Genomic DNA, 25,311 nt, shown 5'->3' with positions numbered 1-25,311 from the left:
GGGACCAGTTATATAGATATATTTATTAAAGTGGGGCAGGGGCCGATTCCTCTTACCTACTGGGTACACAGCATGAGGATTCCTGTGTGTGCGTGCTATGCACATGCATGCATCCCAGTGAATGGTTACCAAAAATTTTACTACCACACTGTGGGCGTGGCTTATGCAGGATGCCCTGCATTTTCTTTCATCTTTCAGTGCAAATTGGGTGCTCTGGGGCGGAACTCCATTTTCGCTACCCCACTGCATCCCCCCTCATCCAGGCAGCAGCCCACCCCTGGTGCATCCCCAATGAGATTTTTGCTTCTGTGCAAAATGACCAAAAATTCAAGGAAAAAGATGGTGGCACCCGAAGGAGCGGTCACACACAAATTTCACAGTTTGGTGGCCGCTACTGGTGCAGAGTCGCCTATCGCACCAGTAGCAACCCACAATTGAAAGGGGGGGGGGGTTCTCGTGATCTGGTAAGAATGCATATTTTAAATTTTCAGCACAAATATATATTTTAATAGAGTATTTAGAACATAATTAAAGCCCTCATTCTGATATACATGTACAAAATCCTGAAATCTTAAACATATATTTTCTTGCAGCTACAACGCACATTTCTTTATTCAATGTTAGGCAGATGTATACATATATGAATTGAGAAATTTGTATAAAGACATATTCTTTATTCCATGCACTTTTTCTCAGTCCTATATAATATAATATAATACAGTATAATATAATATTCAAATTGAAGCATACAGTGCCAAATAAAATAAGCAGATATTCCAAACTCCCTGAGAATTGATTATATGCATTTAAGACGTAATGCAGATAAAGTTGCTTAAATTTCTCTTATATAAATCTTAATATTCACCACATATTTGTCTACATTTGTTCATAGTTTCCTTTCTAAAGTTTTAAACCTGAGCCTGACCACATCATTATTTTAATCCAGTGCTTCACTTCCTAAGTGAATTTGACTGTTGCAATATACAGTTGATATTTGATAGTTCTGCATCACTGGCAGCCTAGAAATACTGGCATTGAACTCTAATGGTTCAAGTTTTCTTTTCATTCATTTATTGAACCTTAGTTTTAAGGAAAATGGAAGCAGATTTCAATCAACAAAAACACTGCTGTCTTTACTTCAGACTGAGTTCTTTGTGTTCTATTTAGACTGACAGACTTAATTCCGGCCATCTCAATGTCAATATTTTGTTTGTTCCTATAGAGATAGTCTTCGGCTTAGAAACATTATTGAGGCCAAAATTTCTATTGCTAAGCAAGACAGTTGTTAAGTGACTTTTGCCACATTTTACCATCCTTCTTGCTTAAGTAACATGTTAAGTGAATCGGGCTTCCACATTGACTTTGTCAGAAGGTCATAAAAGGTGATCATATGACAGGTCACTTGCAATCATCATAAATACATGCCAGTTGCCAAGTATCCAAATCTGATTACATGTAACTGTCATAAGTCATTCACTTTTTTCAGTGCAGTTATAATAGTCACTAAACAAATGATTTTTAAGTAGAGGATTACCTACTGTATACTGCTAGTCTTTCTTGTTCTGCAAGGCGCTCTATCACTGAGTAACATATCATTAAGTTTGTACCACATTAAAATTCTTCAGAGATAGAGTTCCTTTTTGGGCTAGTATTCTAGTTTAATAACAGCTTCTGGTTTTTTGTCCATAGGATTGGTAAGACAAAATGGGTTCAATTTGAAGCAAGCGACTAAACTGCTTTATCTTACTCTCTAGCAACAATTAGGGCAAGCAATAAATGTCATACTGTAAAAGAAAATACAAAATTTCTAATTAAAAAGAACCCTTTATCATAATATAAATCTTTTGCTTTCTTATATTTACCATTAACACATATACAAGAATCATGCACTCCAACACATATTTTGTTTTTAGCACAGTTTAAGCATTTTTCACAATATGACTACTCAAATATCAATTATGGCCAGTTGCTTAAAATTGGGGGTTTTTTAAGTGGTAATTTAATATGTCTTCTTATGTGCATATTGTATGATCAATGCATATAAGACTAATTTGGATTTTTAGAACACAATTTAGGAAATCAGTAAATATTACAATGAATGTTAATCTGGCCCAAATTATGGTATTTATTAAACTGCTTTGAAGGATATGCTCTATTCTGTGCCAGTACAGTAGATATCACTTATGAATTGTTAGCCTGAAATGTACCATAAACTAAATCCCATAAATTAGGGGTGTAAATCTTAATTAATATATAGTATAAGTACTAAAACTAAAAATACTCCTTTAAAAATTCTCAAATTTACTATAAAAATAAAAAAAACTACCAGTAATACAAAATATATACTCCAGCTTTTTCCTGAATATCAATTTGGCTTCATTCAGATATGCTTTACATTAAAAAAATAAAGTTTTAAACAAAGCAATTTAATTTTAAGATTATCTAATTCAAAGCATAATATAGTCTGAATCCTCCCCTATTTCATTGGAGAAAATAGCTTAGGTTGCCATCTTATATACACTTCATACTTATTACTAGGCAAACATATGCAGTATATAAGATTTTGCAGCAAGTCCCTATGTGAGCATTTAATAGATAAAGATCAGTGTTTCTCAATCTTGGTAATTTTATACTGTGTGGATTTGCTGTCTGGGGAATTCTGGAATTTGAAACCCACATTTTAAAATTTCCAAGGGTGAGAAACACCAGTATAGAAGATGCCAATGAAAATAAAAATGGTACAAATGTGAAAAGTTTTCCAATCCAAGCAATTTACCCTTACTTAATTTGAGATGCAAATTCTTGCACAGAGTTTGGACTCATAAGTCAATTTTCACAGGTTCCAGACATATTTTCCTTATGCAAAAAAATACAATCAATGGTACTGTCATCAGTGCAATAAGCATAAGTCACCCAGTTATTACATCAGATAACAACATAGCAAGTTGACAGCATTAGCAGTACTAACAATTCCAAAGAGAGAGAAACGGATAAAGAGCCATCTGTTTTACAAAAATTAGATTTATTGTCTTCACAGAAAGTAGAAGATGTCAAACACTTCATCACCTTGGAGTTGTAGCTTTTCACTGCTCTTCTCCCTATTATGAACAATTGAAAAGCAAAGAAAAAGCGTTAGGGCCCAACATTTCAAACAAATTATTATTTGATAGTGTTTACTGTGGTTTTTGGAATATAAGACACACCTTAGTTTTCAGGGAGGAAAATAGGGAAAAGATAATCTGCCTACCAGGTATTCATCTAGCTAGTCCTTAATCTGATGAGTTTCTGTACATAGTTTGCTGGTTTTGAGCACGTGTGCTTGCTTTTTATCCCCTGGTTGGGGATAAAAAGCAGTTTATAAAACACTTCACTTTTCTCTCGCTTCAGAGAGAGAAACAATGAGAAAATCAGGCAAAGGGAAGATCGCTTTGCTAGCAAAGCATGGAAGATCAATTCACGGGTTAGCACTTAGTTAAGGCTGAAAAAAAAGCTTCTAAAGCACAGAGGCCCAGCTGATTGTTGGACGAAGCAGAAGTGAAAAAAGCAGGCAAAGAGAAGATCGCTTAGCAAGGAAAGCATGGAAGATTGCTTCACTCGTTTGCATGTTAGGACTAAAAAAAAGCTTAATAAAAGCTACATTCGGGGTATAAGACTCACCCAAATTTTTAGCCTCTTTTAGTGAGAAAGGTGTATCTTATACTCCTAAAAATACAGTATATGCTGTTGTGAAACAATATCAGAAGCAAAACTATCCTATAACTTCATCATTGTACTTTGCCAGATTGTTGGAGGCAGCATGCTGATATTGTAAACTGCCCACAGTGGGCTATAAAGAACTATGGCGTCTAAATGAATCTCAGCATCCGGTTAGGTCCCACAGAGTCAGCTTTCTCCAGGTCCCGTCAACTAGACAATGCCGCTTGGAGGGGCCTAGGGGAAGAGCCTTCTCTATGGGGCGCTCGGCCCTCTGGAATCAGCTCCCCCCAGAGATTCGCACTGCCCCAACCCTCCTCGCCTTTCAAAAGAACTTGAAAACTTATTTATGCCACCAGGCTTGGGGTCATTAGATCCCAGCCTCTGGCCACCGAATGGTTACTGTGTTTGGTTGTATTGAATGAATTGAATTGAACTGAATGAATGTTTACTATGTTTGGTTGCATTGAATGTATTGAATGAATGGTTTTGATATCTAGTTTTTATAATGTTTTAGCTAATTATCTATATTAATTGGATCCATTTGTAATGTGTATATTGTTTTATTGACATGTTGTGAGCCCCCCAGAATCCACGGAGAGGGGCAGTGTACAAATCCAATCAATCAATCAATCAATGTCATTTTTTACCATATCCATGAATCCAAATTATTGCTAAATTTGTTGAGTGCTTTAAGTAACAAAATAATTCTTGATTGAAGAATAATTATATCCTAAAATTATCAGTCTTTCAGACAATATACATTTAATGGACTTTATGTTCCACCAAACAAGGCCCTTCTACCACCTCCAATTTCTTCAAGGTTTAAGAGAATTAACATTATTTAAGTTCCTGTGGTTTCCAGTCATGCTTATTTCTACTTGTATAGTCTTTATTAATTGAACCTGGTCCTTCCTTAACATACAACAATTCATTCTTCCTTTTACCACCTAAACTGCATACTTGAGCACTTAATGCATAAAAGTGATTGACACATACTGGGTTCATAATAATCCATCACAGTCACTGAAGCACCCATGGCATTTGCCACTTTGAAGTCTCTCACAGCTGGAATGTCCACACAAACCTGTGTTTCGTTTAACTGCAAAAAAAAAAAAAGATAAATTTCAGAAAGGTTTATATGCTTCCATAATGAATACTTATGAAAAACTAGATGTTTAATATTTTAAAAAAGAAACTACTTATGCATCCATCTTTAACTGCATTACTCAGAACAGTAATATACAGTATTTACAAATAGGTGTCCTTTCTGACAATCTTATCTATAGCTTGTCCGTAACAGTAGACGCATTGCACATAAGTTTAGAATCATAAACAGAAGCTGATTTGAAAACATGAACACAACAGTCCATAACTGTTATATAGAATCATGCTTAACAAAATGTATTCTTATTTCCCTATTTGTTTTGAAGGCAAATATAGGTAGATCAACTGCCTTGGACAGCAACTATTTGAAGTTATAATGGTAATGAAAAAATAACTTTGTGGCATTTATGACCTTCACAGTCTCTCTCTGGCTCTCGCGCTCTCTGTTACATGTTCACCAATGTAGTCCAATGTATATATCAGTGATGGCAAACCTTTTTTCCCTCGGGTGCCAAAAGATTGTGGGCGTGCGCTATCACACATGCACGAGTACACACACCCACAATTCAATGCCTAGGGAGGGCGAAAACAGCTTCCTGGGAGGCCCCCTGTGGCCAGAAATGGCCTGTTTCCCAACTTCTGGTGGGCCTAGTAGGCTCGTGTTTGGCCCTCCCCAGGCTCCAAAGGCTGGAGCTAGTAGAGGGCAAAAATGCGCTCCACCATTCCCCTGGAGGCTCTCTGGAAGCCCAAAACACCTTTCCAGAGCCTCTGTGTGAGCCAAAAATCAGCTGGCTTGCACACCTGCACATTGGAGCTGAGCTAGGGCAATGGCTCGTGTGCCAGCAGATGTGGCTCTGTGTGCCACTTGTGGCACCCGTGCCATAGGTTCACCATCACTGGTTTATATTGTCCTGTGCCTGACCCCTTTTATTCTCCACAGTCCCCTGACTGGAATGATTGCTTAAACAAGCTATCACTTCCTGAATTGCCAGGGTTCCAAATAGCACCCAAAATTAAATCAGAATCCGAGTTAAAGTATTCCTGAAGGTCCCAATTTATTATTAGAGCTATGTCGGTACATCTGGGTGAAACCTGAATCTGAAGTCCCCAGGATTTCACCACCCAGTTGAAAGTATGTCCTTGTCCCCCACACCCACAAGTTCCTCACATTCTCCAATCTCCAAGTGCCACCCTGGCAGATTCAACCTATCTCCTTCCATGCAGGTGCAGAAGCACAGGGACAAAGGATGACCTTGGCTTTCTATAAAGGAATTTGTTATGGCTGCATACTAACAACCTCATATTACTCCCCTCTCATTTTCCCTCAATAGAAAATGCATAATAGAATAGTATGTGGTGTGGCAGGGCAAAGAGTCCAAATAAAATGGCTTCGGCCCAACAAACTCAACTCTGTGACCTTCATTAACCTCTAACCTGCTGCCTCTAACTGACAAGAGTTTGATCAGTTTCACACTTTTGGCTTTGCTTTGCTTTCTAAACTCTGGTGCATCCAACCAACCAATGCCAGCACATTCCTTTCAATGTGCATTCTCTATTGTGTATCTACTTATTGTCTTGTAATATCTTCCTCTCAAGGCAAGAATCAACTTTCCTAATTATCTCAGCACAGGGATGAGCACTCCAAAGGGTGGAGATTAGAAAAAAAGGGCCATAAGATTTGCCCTTTTATCAGACTTCCTTGTGAGTCAAGTTCTGGAAACCTTCCCCACTTATTGGGTTCATTTGTCTTTTTAGGTTCATATCCTTATGACACTGTAAAGGAAAAAACCCTGAAATAAAATCACAAGCACCCTCATAGAGACCAGGACCTCTACACAAAGTTACTCAGGCCCTCATCACCTCCCATCTCAATTATTGCAATGTGCTCTACAAGGGGCTACCCTTGAAAAGTGTGTGGAGACTGCAAATAGTCCAGAATGCAGCCACAAGAGTTGTCATGAGTATGCCTCGGTATGCCCATATAACACTTATGCTCCACGAGCTGCACTGGCTTCCTATTAGTCTCCAGGAACAATTCAAGGTGTTATTATTACATATAAAGCACTACATGGCTCATGGCCAGACTATTACCACATACCTCCCAGAGACCAATAAGAGCATAACAGAGTTGGCCTTCTCCTGGTCCCGTCGACTAAGCAATGCAGGTTGGCGGTACCATGGGGGAGGCCTTCTCTATGGCCGCCCTGGCTCTATGGAACCAACTACCCCCTGATGTCCATACTGCTCCCACCCTACTTGCCTTCCATAAGGCCACGAAGACCGGGCTTTACCGGCAGGCCTGGGGGAGCATGAATTAACAACTGACAAGGCCACACTGTATGAATGCTATGTCTGTATGGGAATAAGACTGCTTTACAATTGAAGGGTTTCTTTTAAATACAGGGTTTTATAGTTTTAGATTATATTCAACTTCTTTTTATTATTCTGTATCTATTTGTAATACTATTTATATTATTATTGTAAGCCGTCTTGAGTCCTTCAGGATGGAGTGGCATAGAAGTTGAATAAATAAATCAATAAAATAATATAATAAATAGTCTTATGATTTTCCACTTAGTGACTGAGTTTGCCAGTCCCAACTGTGGCTACTGAATGAGGACTAAACTAGTTACATTATACTTATTGGTTGCAGCTATGACCAACAACTCTGTTGCTAAGCAGCAATGTCTTTAAGAAGATCATCACGTGAGCATGATTTGCAACTTTTTGCGGGCTTCCCCATTGACTTTACTTTTATTGGAAAAAGGCTGTGAAGGATGCAAAGGGCAATCACGTGACCATGAGACTGCATAAATGAGCACTGATTGCCAAGCACCCAAATTATGGTTGTGTGATTGATTGTATTTATATGAATTTTTTTTACTATTTGTTTCCAGAAATACAAAACATGCAAGTTTGTGAACTGGTTGTCTTGCTTTTTAGCACCGTCCTAGCTTCAAATAGTCACTGAATAAGTGGTCAATAAGCAAAGACTATCTGTACCATATGAATCCACCTTTATACACCTATTTTATACTTTATTCTTTATCCTGAGTAAATACACTAATGAGTAAACCTGTCAAACAGAAAAACCCAGGAGAACAAGGTGGCTTCATTCCTGTGTGTCTTTTTTTTTACTATGAAGTTAAAAAGTTTACAAATTCAGGCTTCCTATCAGAGCCTATAACTTGATCATTTTTATTTCGTCTTTTGACTCTGAAACATCTGTCTCTATTTTTCTTAAAAGGCTTGGTCAATCTTACGCAAATATACATCATAAAATCTGGCCTCTCCTGAATGATCTGGACTGGAGGATTCCAATTAACTTACTTCTAAATTTTGTCTACAGTGTTGCCCAAACAAAATGTTTATTTTAAATGATAAATTTTAAAAAAACTTTTCATAATTTTAGTTCTTGATTCAAAGCTTTAGCATCATTCTGACTAAAATGTCTTTATTTTGACTTACAGAGTCCAGATATAAATGGATTTTGCCTTCTGCTTTTTCCACCTTTTTAACTGGGTCAACTAATGACCCAAAACTGGGTGATAGAGAGAAGCCACTCAGCAATCCAATCACCATAAGAGCCATGCCAGTCCTTGAAGATGAGTTAGTCCCGCGATATCTAACATACACAAAAAAGAAAAATTTACATATCTAGAAATAACTGTGCATGCAGGTATGCACATACAAGCATGCAATATTATTAATTCTTAGAATAGAATTAAAATACACACCTTGAAAAAGCCCCTCCATTTGTATTGGAGGAAAATAAAACTAAAGACAAGCACAAATGATTAGACGTAACCACAATTTTGTTTATAGTGTTTCTGTATATAATGTTGTAAGCCGCCCAGAATTACCTGTGGTAATATGGGCAGACAATAACATTTAAAAATAAATATCTCTCCTTCACCCATTTTAAAGGAGCCAGCTATCTAAATCAGAGTGAAAGCCTCAAACAGCAATAACAAAAGTTATTTAATGACATATCCATTTAACAACAAAATATTTTTGCTATATTTTTTTCAACAGAGCACCTCTCAGGTTTGTGCTCTGAATGCTGAGGAACTGAGTAAAATGCCCGGCCAGCGACTCACCCTCCAGCCCGGATTTGCAGCAGACGTTGCCAGGGGCGGAGCCTGTCAGCCCTATAAAAAGGACTGCACAGGCTCAGGGCCTCCTTTTCGCCCCTGACAACAAGCAGGCGAACACTCACCCGCCCTCCCTATCTTTCAGTGTGCTAATGGGGGGCCGAATAGGTATTTTTGGCAGTCTTGGTATTTTCTGCGACCGTTTTTTTGCCTATTCCACACTGCGGTGTGAGATGGAAGGTTAGGGGGTGCTTCGCTCCCCGATTAGTTCTAATTGGCTTACCTCTGGTCATTGGATTGGCAGGTTAGGGGCAGAAATTGGGAGGTGTTTAGCAACTGTGTGTTCTCCATTGGGCATCTTTGGGGATGATTGGCAGACTCTCTCCAACGGCTCATGGTGCCTTTAAATCGATCTGAGCAATTGGGGAGAACCTGCCTTTGGGTCCTGCCCATTTCAATCCCCTTTCAGGGATTGGACGGCGAGACCTCCCACATGCATGGCATGGCTGGGATACAGGTGAGGGTGTGGTCCCTTCACCTGGATCAGCATGGAGCTGCGTCCATATGTTGCCCCAGAAGTTTTTATGACATTATTTCCACCCCAGAAGTAATTCAGTTGACCTCTGTGGGTCCATGTTAGGTTGAATTAAATTAATTATAATTTAATTAATAAAAATGACCCAGTTTTAAAATCCAGCTCTGTGTCCACGTCGTTATTCCGCCTCTGCTGCAACAATATTTCTTGTTATCAGGTAGTTTTTGATTCAGGGACACAATTGAGACCAGTTTTTCAGTTACTAAGCAACTTGTTTGTTTGTTTTTTAAAATAACTGGTTTTACCAACTTTTTGCCACAGTTTTTAAGTGAATCACTGCCATTGTTGTGTGAATCATGTGGTCATTGAATGATTCCGGCTTCCCTCATTGCTTATCAGAAGCCAACCTGGGAACATTGCAAATGGCAATCACAATTGACCTCTCCCCATTTCTAAGAGGTCTGTAAGGGGCGTGCATAAGCGCACCATTGTGCCTAATGTCTCTGTCTTACTGTCCTCTTTTATCCTTACTTTTTACTTATGATATGTTTATACAAACTACTACTATCCTATACATGTTTGACAAATAAATAAAATAAATAAAAATGACTGGGATGCTGCAGCCATCCTAAATACAGCACTGTTATAACTTCTAACACTTGTTAAGTGAATGGTTAAAACAAGGACTACCCATGTGGGGGAAATGTACAAAACAACTCATTGGTCTAAGCAAGGCTCTTGAGCCTGGAAGAATGATTTACTAAACACAGATCATATTTGGACAGCAATTCAGTACACTCTAAGTCAGAGCAATCATGCAACACCAGAACAACACCAGATCATTCTAGGCCAGCATCTTTTCCCAACCACATGCCTTGGAGAAGATCCAATGATAAGTAAACATCAGCATCTTTCTTCCTTTCTCCCCATGTCTGACAATGAGCGATACACTTTTTTTGATAATATATAGCTAGGGGGATTAATAGCTCCTGACATTTTTATCCTCCCTTAATATTAATCCCTTTTAAGGTAATCCAAATGAGCAGCCAACGTTATCTCATGTGACAGTGACTTCCAAAGTTTAACAATACATGATTACGAAGTACTTGTTGTTTGAAGTTGGTTCCTGAGACTAAATAAATTAAAGCCGCTGGTGGGTGAATCACCAGTGACCAGCCCTATTGAAAGCAAATAACCGAACATGATTTTAATTATGCCCTTGTTACAATTGTAGAAGAAAACCATTATCTTTGCGTAATGCTTAAGTAGTTATAATCATTTTATATGCAACCAATTTGAAAAAGGAAAGCCAACAAAATAACTGTCCTACACTGTGTTCAGAGGAATGCCAAAGTTTTACTGGGGAAGAAATATACAGTAATACCTTGTCTTACGAACCTAATTGGTTCCCGGGGGAGGTTCGTAAGGCGAAAAGTTCGTAAGACAAAACATTGTTTCCCATAGGAAACAATGTAAAATGAATTAATGTGTGCAACGAAAAAAAGACGCAAAAAAACGCCGCCACCCGGCTGTTTCAATTGAAACAGCTGGGCGCTTGTCAGCGTTCTCCCAATGCCGAACCCGGAAGTTCGGCAAAAGTTCAGGAGGATGCTGGGAAGCCCCCCGACTGTTTCAAAAAGCGACAGTCGGGGGCGGGTTCGTAAGACGGAAAACGGTCGTAAGAAGAGGCAAAAAAATTTCGAACCCCGGGTTCATATCTCGGGTTGTTTGTATGGCGAGGGGTTCGTATCATGAGGTACCACTGTAGTTATTTATTCTTTATGCTGCAAGTTTATATGGATGCCTATCTTAATCATGTAATTCTGTAAAGCTAGCAAAGGCATTAAAAACAAAAACCAGTTGTTTAAAAATAGTAAAAAGATGTCAGGGCAAGACAAAATACAAATAGGCTTTATATACCCTAAAGCCTAAGGGAAGAACTTGTGAACTGAGCTCTCTTTAGATTTAAGTAAGCTTTAACGTTGTTAGGAGTTTTTGTTTGATTTATTCATTCATTCATTTAGAAAACCTGGCAAAATATGATCGAGTGGTATGTCCAAATTTTGATTTCTCTGAAACCTTATAAAGATATATTTGTTAAAGAGATTCAGCTCAAAAGTCATTTTTTAAAATTGTAAATAAAAGAGAACAGATAGATTAATATATTTACTTACCTGGTACACACATTTAAAGTTAACCTATTTATGTCTTCTTTGTCATCCTTTACATAGACATCTAAGTCAAAGGCTTCTTGATTTTGTGCAGATCTACACCTTCTGCTGGTAGGTGATTTTTTCACATTGTATACGATATTGAGCTATAGAGAAGCAAAATTAAAAAAATAATGCTATTCAGTGACGATAGCAGTGATTTATAGAAAAGAAAATAGCTATTTCATAGTTTATCAGATTAAATTCCTATATGTAATACTGTAGCATACAATCCAAAAATAATTGTGGGACATGGTTTGCATCTTTTTCTGAAATAAGACTTTCAGTTTCAAATTCTCAAAGAAATCTATCGAAATAACAAAGCTTTCTTCTTATTGGACCTACTGTGAACTTAGTCGAATCAACTTGAAAATAAATCAAAATGTTGTCATCACCCAAAATGCTATTGTTTCAGTGTTTGCCAAGAAAAGCAAAATGGTAAGAATTTACTGGCAATTCAGGAACACCTGGGTCAACATACAGGACAACCTCTTAAACAATTGTTTTACTGGAAGGAATTTTATGTTCAATTTTTCATTTCTTTTTGGCCCTAAACAAAGATAAACCCATGAAGAAAGAAAAGCCTACAAAGGAATGATTAAGCATGCTTTCAGTTGGTTGCAACATCAACTCAGTTTTCTTACCCAGCCTGGCCTGCTTCAAACAGAGCAAAGCAACCGTTCGCAGGCAGAAATAATTTTACCAACACATTTTAAAAGGTAGTTGATATGACAATTTAGATGAGAATGGTGGTAGATATGTATGTAACGTATTACCACATATTTATTAGCCGATACACTCATAATGACTGACATCCTGGTTTATACTCATAGCTGTCAATATGTAATTTCTGGAAATTGCAAAACATCAATCAAGATGTCTGGAACCTCTGACACAATTCATACACATTTGCCTATTCCTGAGTCAAAACACATGTCTTTCCTTAAAGATTCACTTCTGTTATGGAATTACTGATTTATCTAGGCTGGATTCTATGATGGATTGTGAATAAGATTGTGAGTCTCCCACATCTGGGTCAATACTCAACTAAACAGATTATGTCATTTTGTTATACAATTTTTTCTTTTCTAATTTTTTAAAAAATTAATTTCTGCTCCAAAACTAGAAAGATAAAGTCAATTATATTTTTCTAAATAGCCTCGTCATTTAGTTAAACATTAAATTAAACAATAACAGTGTAGTAACATTTTGCATCAGTTTTTGTATTGGCTTTATGTTGTGACTGTTCTGTCCCAGCGACGAACCCACCAAGAAATAGGTCCACGCACACAGATTTGACAAAATTTAAGCAAGCAATTCTAAGAGTTTTAGTAGCAAAGATGTTTAAATGTTTCAAAAATACATCAGAAAGCAAGAAATAAGTTTAGCCGTTAATTAGCATCTCAAACAATAAAGTATTTATTTATTATTTATTTATTTATTTATTTGTTTATTATTTATTTATTTTATTTGTTTGTTTGTTTGTTTGTTTGTTTATAAAATAACAGTGTAGTAACATTTTGCATCAGTTTTTGTATTGGCTTTATGTTGTGATTGTTCTGTCCCAGTGACAAGCCCACCAAGAAATAGGGCTACAACAGTGATTAAGCACTCTTGGGGAGAGGCAAATATATCTTCTAACAGCTAATAGCAAGGGAAAGTGGGGGTGGGGAGATACAAAACCATGAACAGAAAGATTCTTAGCTTGTAAAAATTATATGAAAATTATTATTTCTCCCAAAGTATTTTTTTTAACTTCACTTTATTGCCATTGCACCTATTACAGTGAAAGTAAATGTCATCTTCAGTCTACATTATACATAAAAAATAAAAAACACACATCATTCACATTCTATACAATTGAATACAATTCTGTATAATCTACATTATATTATACTTGTAATAATAATAATATAATAATAATAATAATATTTATTAGATTTGTATGCCGCCCCTCTCCATAGACAATAATAATAATGATAATGATGATAATAATAATAATAATAATAATAACAATAATAATAAATAATAATAAAGAATTAAATTAAATCTAGGAAGGCCCATGATAAAGTTCTGCACCTACCATATTCAATATTTTCTTATTCTGAATATGTTGACAATTACATGAGAACAGCTTGGTTTACTGATTAAAGGCAAACCACTCCAAAAAATCTTGTCAAGAAAACTGCATAGGCCTGTTTATGTAGTTGCAAGGAACAATGACCTTAATTTATATTTTAAAATTCTGCATAAGTGGCAATTTTGCATTTGCAGAAAGTTTAGTTTTGTACTATGTAGAGTTTGTCTTCTACTGTTCATTTAGTGTGCCACTCAAATATGCAATTTGACCACAAATGCTAAATTTATACCTGTGTATATTTTGCATGTTATAAAATTATACATTTTGATTTCTGTAGTAAAATTCCTTCATGGTCAGGTATAACATTGCAAACTTGGAAGCATGAGCAAACTTTAAGTAAATTGGAAAGCGAGTATTTATTTATTTATTTATTTATTTATTTATTTATTTATTTATTTATTTTATTATTTAGATTTGTATGCCGCCCCTCTCCGCAGACTCCTTAGCATGTAATGTCCAGGTTCATTTTCAAAAAATGCATGCCATTTTAAAATTCATTTTTCTTATCTACCTACAATTCTTGTTTATTGCATATAGAGACATTGCATTTAGAGAATTTTACCTAAGTGAATAGGAGTTACTTTAAACTTCATGAAAGATGCTTGAATTAGAATATTTAACCCATGCAATGTTTAACATACACATTAAACTACAATATATATGTTGATTTTGGTTTAATGTGGTGTGTAAAGCTAGTTATTCTAGTTGGTACACCATGGTGATGGCCAAGACATATATGTAAATGTATTGTCTTACCATAATGAGTTAACTTGGCCTTGGTTTTGCCATTTCTTGATTGGAAACAATCTCCAATATTTTTCCAAGATAAATGGCAAGGAGATGATATCTTTCACATTTATGAAACTGCAAGACTTTACACTTCTGGAACTACTTTGCTTCAACAATTATTGAAAACAAGGAGCTTCCCTATGAAAGCATTATAGAAATCCTTTTAACAGCAATCTTCACAATATTCCATCTAAAAAAATATCAAAACTTTGGAAAACTGCCTGTCAGTCCAGGAATCTTTGCTCTCTCATGTTTATCCATAATGGTTGGATCTTAAACAGATGTCTGGATGAAGGTTTATGATTAAAGGGTTATTTTCAGGAAGAAATTTTTGGCAGCATTTTCTTTGGCTGCTGAATTAAGCTTTGAGAAAGAAAACAGAATGCTAATGAGCTTGCATTTTAAAACAAATAAACTTCAAGAGGTGTGGGAATGGCTAGGAAGATTCACACAATCCTAGCCTGGGATTTTTCTATTTAAAAGGCTTCAGGTGTATCTTATTTAGACTTGATAATCAAGTGATTAAAACACAAATGTCAAAATAAAAATGAATACGAATGTATTTTCTTGCTTTAGGGATGAAACACACATACACACCACACAATTAAGTATGCTAGTGTCTCATTGGGCCACATTTTTTCACTTTATTGGCATGTTTAGAATTGAAAAATCATTGGCATGTATAGAATTGAAAAATCAGGGCTGCTCACTGAACTGAAAGCTGAAAAATATCTCTGTAGATGACAACTGGAAATCTTGCTGACAAAAAAAAATTAGTCAGAAAGACTCAAACCAGACCTAGGAGCATCTTTATTTTTTTAAAGTTGAATAGATTGTTGTTTTTCTAACATCTTGGAGAGCAGTCTGTATGTTTATCAACACTAGACACATAGAAAACACAATTCTGTTTCATTGAAGATAAAGTTGAGTAGTCCTAGATGTTACCTAGTTTGGGTAGTGAAATATCTGCAAAAAAATAACCAAGCTCTAAGTCCCTGTGGAGAAGGGCAGCCTAGAAATCCAAGTGAATGAATGAATGAATGAATGAATGAATGAATGAATGAATACCAAGGACTCCTCATTTCAACCCTGAGTTAGAAATATTCTCTTATTGATAAAGATTCAGACCATTTGAGCATCCATTTGCATCTTTGAATGTAAACTGAATTTTGATTGCATTCAATTAATTGAGTGCAGTTATTTACAGATCAAACAGATGCAAAATAATTACAAAATTACAGGAAAAATATGTAAGATTCTTTGAAAAAACCAGTTTTTTGGAAAAATGTACCAAGAACTGGCATCTCCTTTGCAAGTGGATGGTCATTAGACTTTGCTGTGTAATATAATACATTATCCAAAAGAGATTCAAAAAGTGAAATGGAGTTCTAAGATGACATGATTCATTCTTCCCAGATGTTTAAAAAGCTTCTCTCTCTCTCTCCTGTTTTCTTTTTTTGCCCAATCCTGTACAGGCATAAATCAGGAAGTCTATTACGCTTATAATGAATAGCTAGACATGGCTGAAAGGTTGCTTTTGACTTGAATTACAACTGGTAGCATTGTCATTGCTAACTCTAAATGAAGGGGCAGGTTCCTCTTTGCACATGATGTAATGGTAGTAAAATATATCATTGCTTCAATTCATCTACTCAGAAATTCCAAATGTGATCCTTCTTTATAGACTGCTCACATATAATTCATAGCAGATGATAAGTCATGCAGTGCTAATTGCTGTTATTACCAGTCATTATTGCATTCTATATTAGTACAGCTTTTTTAAAATAGGAATTTCACATATCATTTGCTTAAAGTTTTTTATTGTATATTTGGACATATTTAGAATTAGAATTATTTTATTGGCAAAGTGTGATTGGACACACAAGGAATTTGTCTTGGTGCATATGCTCTCAGTGCACATAAAATAAAATATAGATTTGTCAAGAATCATGAGGTACAACACAGTGATTGACATAGGGATCAAATAAGCAATGAAGAAACTATCAATTTTAATACAATCAATCTTAAGAATACAAGCAACAAGTTACTAATACACACTTGGCATATTAGTATCAATTCTAATGTTGGAGTGCTTTATTAGAAAGGGTAAGTTGCTTGATTTGATTATAAATCAGTCATCATATTATTAATTTATCTGTTTTCTTTTTTAGAGTAATTCAACTCTGATAACAATTGCAATCATTCTTAAAGGATGGAGCATTTAAAAGAGCAAGGATGGCAGAGTTTAATGCTCTCCAGCCTAGATATTATGTCTTAGGATGCTTTAGGAAGAGTTCAGCCTTACAAAGGTTTTTTGTACAGAACAACTGGCTGAGTAGACTCTTAATAAGATTTGTCCTAGAACTCTTAATAAGAGTTATGGCATCTAAACAAACCATTTCCCATTCCAGTTGCCACGGAATATGAGCTGTGATTATGCAGAAATGGCAGTTCGGATAAGGATTAGAAGTTCTGTTCCATTTGGCTTATCTACTTATTGAACTAAATCAGAAAAAAATAATTACTTGGATAATAATCTCTGCCCTTTGCTTGAAAAGTTTCTACAACGGCCCATTGTCCTCACAGCTCCAGAATGAAAGGGAATCTACTGTTTCCCCATTCGCTTATTTAGTTAAACTGTGTATATGCTGTCCTTTCTCTTTATGGAGGTTATACAAAGAAATACAGGAAGTCCTCGACTTACAACCATTCATTTAGTGGCCATTCAAAGTGACAATGGCACTGAAAAAAATGGCTTATGACTGTTTTTCACACTTACAATTGTTGCAGCATCCCCAAGGCTAAGGGACAAAAATTCAGATGCCTAGCAACTGGTTCATATTTATGACAGTTGCAATGTCCCGAGGTCATGAGATCCACTTTTGCGATCTTCTGACAAGCAAAGTCAATGGGAAGGCCAGGTTGACTTAACAACCGTTTAAATATAATTTAATTTAACAACTGAAGTGATTATCTTAACAGCTCTGGCAAGAAAGGCCATAAAAACCTAATAACTGACTCACTTAGCAAGATAAATTTTGGGATCAATTGTGGTCATACATCAAGGCCTATCTGTAACAAGTAAAAATATTAAATCTACCTCAGAAATATTTAGAGCCTCAAAAACCAGTAGACTGAATGCAGTCAGGGCTGGCTTCTCAAAAGATGGTTTCCTCAACTGATAAGACTTTAAAAAAATGTATGACAATATATCTGCCTTGAAGTTATCTTTGCATGGATTTTAGGATTTTTAGTTTATCAGCTCAAGCTGCTGTGGATGTCCTATGTTAATGCTGAATCCAGAAGACCCAATAGACTACAAAACAGATCCTTAAGCCAGTCTTCTTCTAAAACAAGTATAACAGGCAGTCTTCAGCTTATAACAGCTGATTTAGTGACCGTTCAAGGTTACAACAGCAATGAATAAAGTGACTTATGACTTGCGACCACTTCAGCATCCCCATGGTTACAGAGTCAAAATCCGGGCCGTTGGCAACTGACTCATATTTATGATAGTTGAAGTGTCCCGAGATCATGAGATTACCTTTCCTGACTTTCTGACCAGCAAAGTCAACAAGGAAGCCAGATTAATTTAAAAACCTGTGTTACTAACTTAACAACTGCAGTGATTAATTTAACAACTGTAGCAAGAAAGATTATAAAATGGGGCCAAATTCACTTAACAACTGTCTCATTTACCTATGATTTTTTTAAATATTAAGGATTTTCGGTTAGATTTTTAGCTAATTAATTGGATTTGTCATTGTATTTATTATTATTTTTTATTATATGTTGTAAGCCGCTCCGAGTCTTTGAAGAGGGGCGGCATAGAAATCCAATAAATGAATGAATGAATGAATGAATGAATAAATAAACAAACAAATAAATTTAGCAACAGAATTTTTGGGTTCAATTGTGGTCATAAGTCGAGGACTACCAGTACAGTCATACCTCATCTTACGAACCTAATTGGTTCCAGGGGGAGGTTCGTAAGATGAAAGGTTCGTAAGACGAAACATTGTTTCCCATAGGAAACAATGTAAAGTCAATTAATCCGTGCAACCAAAAAAAAACCCGCAAAAAAAAACGCTGCCGCCCGGTTGTCACCTTTTAAAACAGCCTGGGGGCTTCTCAGTGACCTCCCGAATGCCGAACGCCAAACCCAAACTTCCGGGTTTGGCGTTCGGGAGGCCGCCGAGAAGCCCCCAGGCTGTTTTAAAAGGTGACAGCCGGGCGGCGGGGCTTCCCAGCAGCCTCCGAACGCCGAACTTTTGCCGAACTTCCGGGTTCGGGGTTCAGGAGGTTGCTGGGAAGCCCCCCAGCCCAGCTGTCACCTTTTAAAACAGCTGTGCGGCTTCCCAGCAGCGTCCGAACGCTGAACGTGGAAGTTTGGGTTTGGCATTCGGCGTTCGGAGGCTGCTGGAAAGCCGCGCGGCTGTTTTAAAAGGTGACAGCTGGGCTGGGAGGCTTCCCAGCAACCTCCTGAACCCCGAACCCAGAAGTTCGGCAAAAGTTCGTGGTTCGGGAGGTTGCTGGGAAGCCCCCCAGCCCGGCTGTGACCTTTTAAAACAGCCACACGGCTTCCCAGCTGTCTCCCGAAGCCGAATGCCAAACCCGAACTTCCGCGTTCGGCTTTCGGAGACAGCTGGGAAGCCGCGCGGCTGTTTTAAAAGATCACAGCCGGGCTGGGGGGCTTCCCAGCAACCCCCGAACTCGGAAGTTTGGCAAAAGTTCGGGGTTCGGGGGGGGTGCTGGGAAGCCCCCCAGCCTGGCTGTGACCTTTTAAAACTGCCGCGCGGCTTCCCAGCTGTCTCCCGAAGCCGAATGCCAAACCCGAACTTCCGCGTTCGGCGTTCGGAGACAGCTGGGAAGCCGCGTGGCTGTTTTAAAAGGTCACAGCCGGGCTGGGGGGCTTCCCAGCAACCTCCCGAACCGAACCCAGGGTTCAGAAAAATTTTGCCTCTTCTTACGAACTTTTTTCGAGTTACGAACCGGCGTTCGGGAGGCTGCTGGGAGCCCCGCCGCCTGGCTGTCACCTTTTAAAACAGCCGGGGGGCTTCCCAGCAGCCTCCCGAACGCCGGTTCGTAACTCGAAAAAAGTTCGTAAAAAGAGGCAAAATTTTTCTGAACCCCGGGTTCGTATCATGAGTTGTTCGTAAGACGAGGGGTTCGTATCTTGAGGTACCACTGTATTTCCCAAATCCCAATGTCCAATTCCCAGCGGTATAAATTTCAATGTTTTATTTTATTCCTTCACATTTAAGTCTAAGGTCATCAGGAGACATTCAGATGCCCTAGAACCGTGATGACAAACCTATGGCACACGGATTCATAATGGATGATATGCAAAGCATTGCCCTGTGCCAGCCAGCTCATTTTCAGACTTGGAGAAGGCCCTTTTACCCTCCGGAAGCTTCAGGGAAGCTTCCTCGAAGCTCCGGAGTGCAAAAACCTGCCCAATGGGCAAACTGGAAGTTCAAAAAAATGAACTTCCGGTTTGCCAGTTGTGGTTTTTTGCATTCTGGGGCTTCAGGAAGTTTCGCTGAACCTTGTGGACTGCAAAAACCAGCACAATGGGCAAACCGGAGGTCTGTTTCCCAAACTTCTAGTTTTCCCACTGATTTTTACGCTTCAGGAAGTTTCTCCGAAGTCGCCTGAGTGCAAAAAAAATCACACAACGGCTGAACTGGAAATTTGTTTTTCTGAACTTCTGATTTTTCCATTTTTTCACCATCCCAGGCTTCAGTGAGGCCTGTGTGTATACAACGGGGATGTGGGAGAGATTGTGCACATACGCAGGGGCAACATGGGGGATGCGCATGCATGGCAGGAGGGAAGGGGTGTGGACACATGCACAAACATACAAACACTTTTGGCACACGAGCCAAAAAAAGTTTGCCATCACTACACTAGAAACTTCAGACCTTAAATCTGTAAGAAAGGAAAGGAAAGCTAACTATTATCAGCATAGTGGTGGTTCCTGGTTCTCAACTTGAGAACTGACAACTTCTATATGGTTTCATATTTGAATCAAACAGAATTTTCCCTTCTTTAACCACACATTGGCATTTCTCATATTGTCATCAAACCCGACAAGCTGTCTTTTCAATGCTGGTTAAAAATAGATATACAGTACTGGTAATATTGTATGCCTAAGTAAAAGACCCACTTGTTCCATGTGTTAATTATAAACAAAGGATAGGTGTTAATTTTCAAATTTATATATCTTTAGGTCTGTGCATTTGGCATCTAATATTTATTTAGATTTTTCTTTAAAATGTTTTAAAGTTGTTGATAACTTGATTGCACATCAATTTTGATGGCTGTTTTTGACTGCTGTTAAAAACAATTCCAGCTGTCCACCACTGTCAGATATGATTGATGAGCAATTTATTGCCTGCTGTGTTATTTTCAAATGTTGGCCTTCATTAATGGACCTGAAGTTATTTTCAAATGTATATTTTTGATAAAAATAAATATGAAATCTGTAAATGCATATACCCAAATAATGATATTTTATAACAAGTCTATCCCTCTCTGAAATTTTATACAGAATCTATTCAAATTCTGTTTGTGGTCTTGCATTGTTAATGTCACATATTCTACTGTTTATTTGTACTGGACTCTAATCAACATGGAATTTGGCTCATGTAATCCAATCATTTTACAAGGTTTAAAGATAAAAAGATGTAAAACAGGCCTGGGGTTTCTATGCTAACTGGATTCTTTGTCCCTAGTTTCCCTTTGATCCATAGAGAACACCATTTCACTTGACAGGAGTCCAAATATGGAGACAGGTCTCACATGCCAAGATACTTTTGTAACTTGTTTTCATTCTCCTTCCCGTCTTCCCCTGGGCTACCAGACAGCATTTGATTTGCTATGTCGGATGATGTGTGAGAATTGGACAAAAGAGCAATCTGCTACTGGCCAACAATAGAATGATGTGTATGCATTTTGCCAGGGTTAAAAAAGAAAGATATATAATGAACACTGAAAAATCTAAGCAACAATTTTTGTGGCAAAGAAGAGAGAAGGGAAGGAGGAGATCTTCTTTGGAAAAATCAAATGACTATTTTTAAACACAGTGGAAGGCTGAAGAAGGAGAGGAAGACACTGCTGCAAATAAGCAATTGCATGAAAATTACAGCTGCCACATTGCTTACTAACAGCCCATTATTACATTGAATTGTGGACTAGGTTGCATTTTTATAAAGGACAACACTTCAATACTGATAGTACCGATGTTCAGAATTTCCTGAAAGCCGCTGTAGATCCAAAATGAAGTTAACAACATATCTGTCATCAGAGTTCACTGTTATGCTGCAAGCTATACTACAGTTCAGAATAAAACTGTTCACATCAAGAAGCCTTGGTGCCTATTTAGAAGATCCATCCTGTACATAGAATAATAATCTTAAAGTGACATTTAACAGCATGTCCAGGTTCGCCTGGTGCACCAGGTGCGGCCCTATTTGGACCGGGAGTCACTGATCACAGTCACTCATGCCCTCATCACCTCGAGGCTCGACTACTGTAATGCTCTCTACATGGGACTACAGTGATCCCCCGGGTATTGCGATCCCGATCATTGCGAAATGGCTATATGGCGATTTTGCAACCCGGAAGTAAAAACACCATCTGCGCATGCGCGCCCTTTTTTCTATGGGCACGCATGCGTAGATGGCGCCGGGCAGATCAGCTGCTGGGCGGCTTCCCTAGGTCTTCCCCCTCTTGCTGGCGGGAGGGTGAGCGGCGGGCATCAGCGAGGAGTTTCCCCACCGCCCACGCAAACTCCTCGCTGCCGCTCGCCCGCCCTTCGCCCGCCCACACCGTTCATTCTCGCCGCTTCCCAGCTGAGTCCTGAAGCGAATTGGCTTCAGGACTCAGCTGGGAAGCGCGAGCGAGCAGCGCCAGCGAACGGCTTGTCCGCCGCCTGCCTGCCCGCGCGCCCCGCCCGCCCTTGCCCGCCCACGCCGTTCATTCTCACCGCTTCCCAGCTGAATCCTGAAGCGAATTGGCTTCAGGACTCAGCTGGGAAGCGGCGAGCGAGCGGCGCCAGCGAACGCGGAAGTTCGCCTTTGACGTTTGTCTTCGGGACTCAGTTGGCAAGCCGCGCGGCTGTTTTAAAACGTCGCCGCCGGCATGGGGGGCTTCCTAGCAGCCCCCCCAAACCCAGGTTGGGGGTCCGGGGGGTGCTGGCAAGCCCCCCATGCCGGCAGCGATGTTTTAAAACAGCCGTGCGGCCCCCAATCTTCGGCTCCTCGCTAGCGCTGCGGAAGTAAAAACACCATCTGCGCATGCGCAGATGGTGTTTTTACTTCCGCAGCGCTACTTCGCTAAAACCCGATCATTGCTAGGGGTCCTGGAACGGAACCCTCGCAATGATTGGGGGATCACTGTACTTTGAAAAGTGTTCGGAAACTTCAGATCGTGCAGAATGCAGCTGCGAGAGCAGTCATGGGCTTTCCCAAATATGCCCATGTTACACCAACACTCCGCAGTCTGCATTGGTTGCCGATCAGTTTCCAGTCACAATTCAAAGTGTTGGTTATGACCTATAAAGCCCTTCATGGCATCAGACCAGAATATCTCCGAGACCGCCTTCTGCCGCACGAATCCCAGCGACCGGTTAGGTCCCACAGAGTGGGCCTTCTCCGGGTCCCATCAACTAAACAATGTCGTTTGCTGGGACCCAGGGGAAGAGCCTTCTCTGTAGTGGCCCCGGTCCTTTGGAACCAACTCCCCCCAGAGATTAGAATTGCCCCCACTCTCCTTGCCTTTCGTAAGCTTCTTAAAACCCACCTCTGCCATCATGCATGGGGAAACTGAGATATTCTTTCCCCCTAAGCCTTACAATTTACGCATGGTATGTTTGGTTTTATACTAAGGTTTTTTTTAGTTGTTTAGTATTGGATTTTTACATGCTGTTTTTTGTCACTGTTGTTAGCCGCCCCGAGTCTGCAGAGAGGGGCGGCATACAAACCAAACCAAACCAAATCAATCAATCAATCAATCAATCAATCAATCAATAAATAAATAAATAAATCCTAATGCTATTACAATTACCTTCTGGAAAAACACCAGGAATTTAGCAGGGAAGAAGAAAGCAAAATCTCTTTTGGTGAGACATTCACACACAATAATTAGAATCAAAACTATACTTTCTAATTTGATAAGTACATTGGGAATATTACATAATTACTAGAATTAATCAATAACATTCTATTAGTATAGAATTACTATATTAATATGATGTTATGGTAGAAATCAAAACAGTTTTAAAAAGACCGAAAAGAATAACATACGGAGAAAACAATCTAAAGTATTAAAATCATAAGGGCAGTTGTGACTTGATTCTGAATCTAACTTGTTCTTAATATGATATTGACTCCACCCTTGCTAATTCAAATATGAACCTACCAAATGGAGTTTCTAATTCAATCCAAAATCCTTAAAGAAAGAAGAGAGACAAAAATGACTCTATGTGCCTACCTGAAAAATAGCAAAACCACGGCCACTTGCAGAAACTGTAATTCTAACAGGCTGTGAAGCTGGAAACTAAAAAAGATGGCAGATTTTATTATGGTCAGAAAAGAATTCTAAATTAGATAAATTTCCTAACATTGATTTTTAAAAAAAAAAAAAACACAACAATTTCAGTACCTCTTTGGTCTTCAGAACAAAACTGTTTTCATTATTAATTTGGAGAACTGTTGGATTTTCATGCATGGCTCCATTCACTGTCACGTCCATTTCTGTGACAACATTAGCTGTAAGTGTCGCAAAGCTACTCAGGGCCTGCAGAGCCACTATGGTGTCCTACCCAGAGAAGAAAGAACAGTTAATATAAATGTGGATGAAGTAAGTAGATCAACCAGGATGGCAAGAGTACCTAAGGAAGCCTGGCTGATTTCAGAAGCTAAGTAGGTACAGATCTGGTTAGCTACCTAGATGAGAAGTCATTTGGAAATCCTGAAGCAATAGGTTACATTGAGATTTTTAAAAAAATCTTCACTTATCCAGTCCAAATGCTCCTTTATTATTAGAAAGGGTAAAGTCAGCAGTGTTGGCATATAGCATGGAAAAAGGGAATGGAATGTTAAGAGAGAGCTAATTTGCATATTGGTATGTAAATCAGTTTTTGGCAGTTGGAAGATGGAATTCTGGGGATTCGTATGCTGACTGTTGGTGAATCTGCATCATAGAGAGCAGATGTAGAGAGAAATGTAGTTATACTGTACTGTCAAGTTGTTTATTTGTGTAAATATGAAACCAGTTCAATTATAAAAGAATAAAAGCATAAGTTTTATATTGGAGTCATTGTATCGTGTACTCAAATATAATAGACTCTGCTGGGTGAAGTGAAGAAGATCACTTAAAACCATAAATAACATAGAAATCCAACAAGCATGACAGCAACTACTGTACGTTATAGTTTTATCTAGGAAGGTATACATTTGCTCACTCAGCAACTCTTACGGAAGTAGGACATAATTCATTTATTATAGTTTGATATAGTTTGGCTTAATACGATACATGAGTTCAGTCAGTGGACATTTATCATATCAGAACCAAGCCACTCTTGCCTGTCTAATAAAGCATATTTACAAAAAACTTATCTTAGCAATGTGTCTAACACTGTATATTCACCCATAACCCATTCCTATCACCCATTTCCTCCCATGTTGACTGTATGACTGTAACTTGTTGCTTATATCCTAAGATTTTTATTAATATTGC

General features: G+C 38.3%; 1 protein-coding gene across 1 annotated transcript in view; it reads right to left on the bottom strand.

Moving 5' to 3' along the window:
- Positions 1-484: 484 nt before the first annotated feature.
- Positions 485-25,311, bottom strand: part of CD109 (CD109 molecule) — a 90,571-nt gene continuing 65,744 nt past the window's right edge. The window contains exons 28-33 of the mRNA XM_070764042.1: positions 24,235-24,390; positions 24,064-24,129; positions 11,604-11,746; positions 8,269-8,425; positions 4,693-4,795; positions 485-3,098 (exon numbers count right to left, since the gene is read on the bottom strand). Of these exons, the coding sequence (XP_070620143.1) occupies positions 2,926-3,098; positions 4,693-4,795; positions 8,269-8,425; positions 11,604-11,746; positions 24,064-24,129; positions 24,235-24,390 (798 nt within the window). The 3' untranslated portion in view covers positions 485-2,925. The remainder of the gene's footprint in view (positions 3,099-4,692; positions 4,796-8,268; positions 8,426-11,603; positions 11,747-24,063; positions 24,130-24,234; positions 24,391-25,311) is intronic.

This window comes from Erythrolamprus reginae, chromosome 1, assembly GCF_031021105.1.
Source record: "Erythrolamprus reginae isolate rEryReg1 chromosome 1, rEryReg1.hap1, whole genome shotgun sequence".
NCBI classification, from domain to species: domain Eukaryota; kingdom Metazoa; phylum Chordata; class Lepidosauria; order Squamata; family Dipsadidae; genus Erythrolamprus; species Erythrolamprus reginae.
The sequence above is the reverse complement of the archived record's forward strand: the minus strand, read 5'-3'. Positions and strand labels throughout refer to the sequence as shown.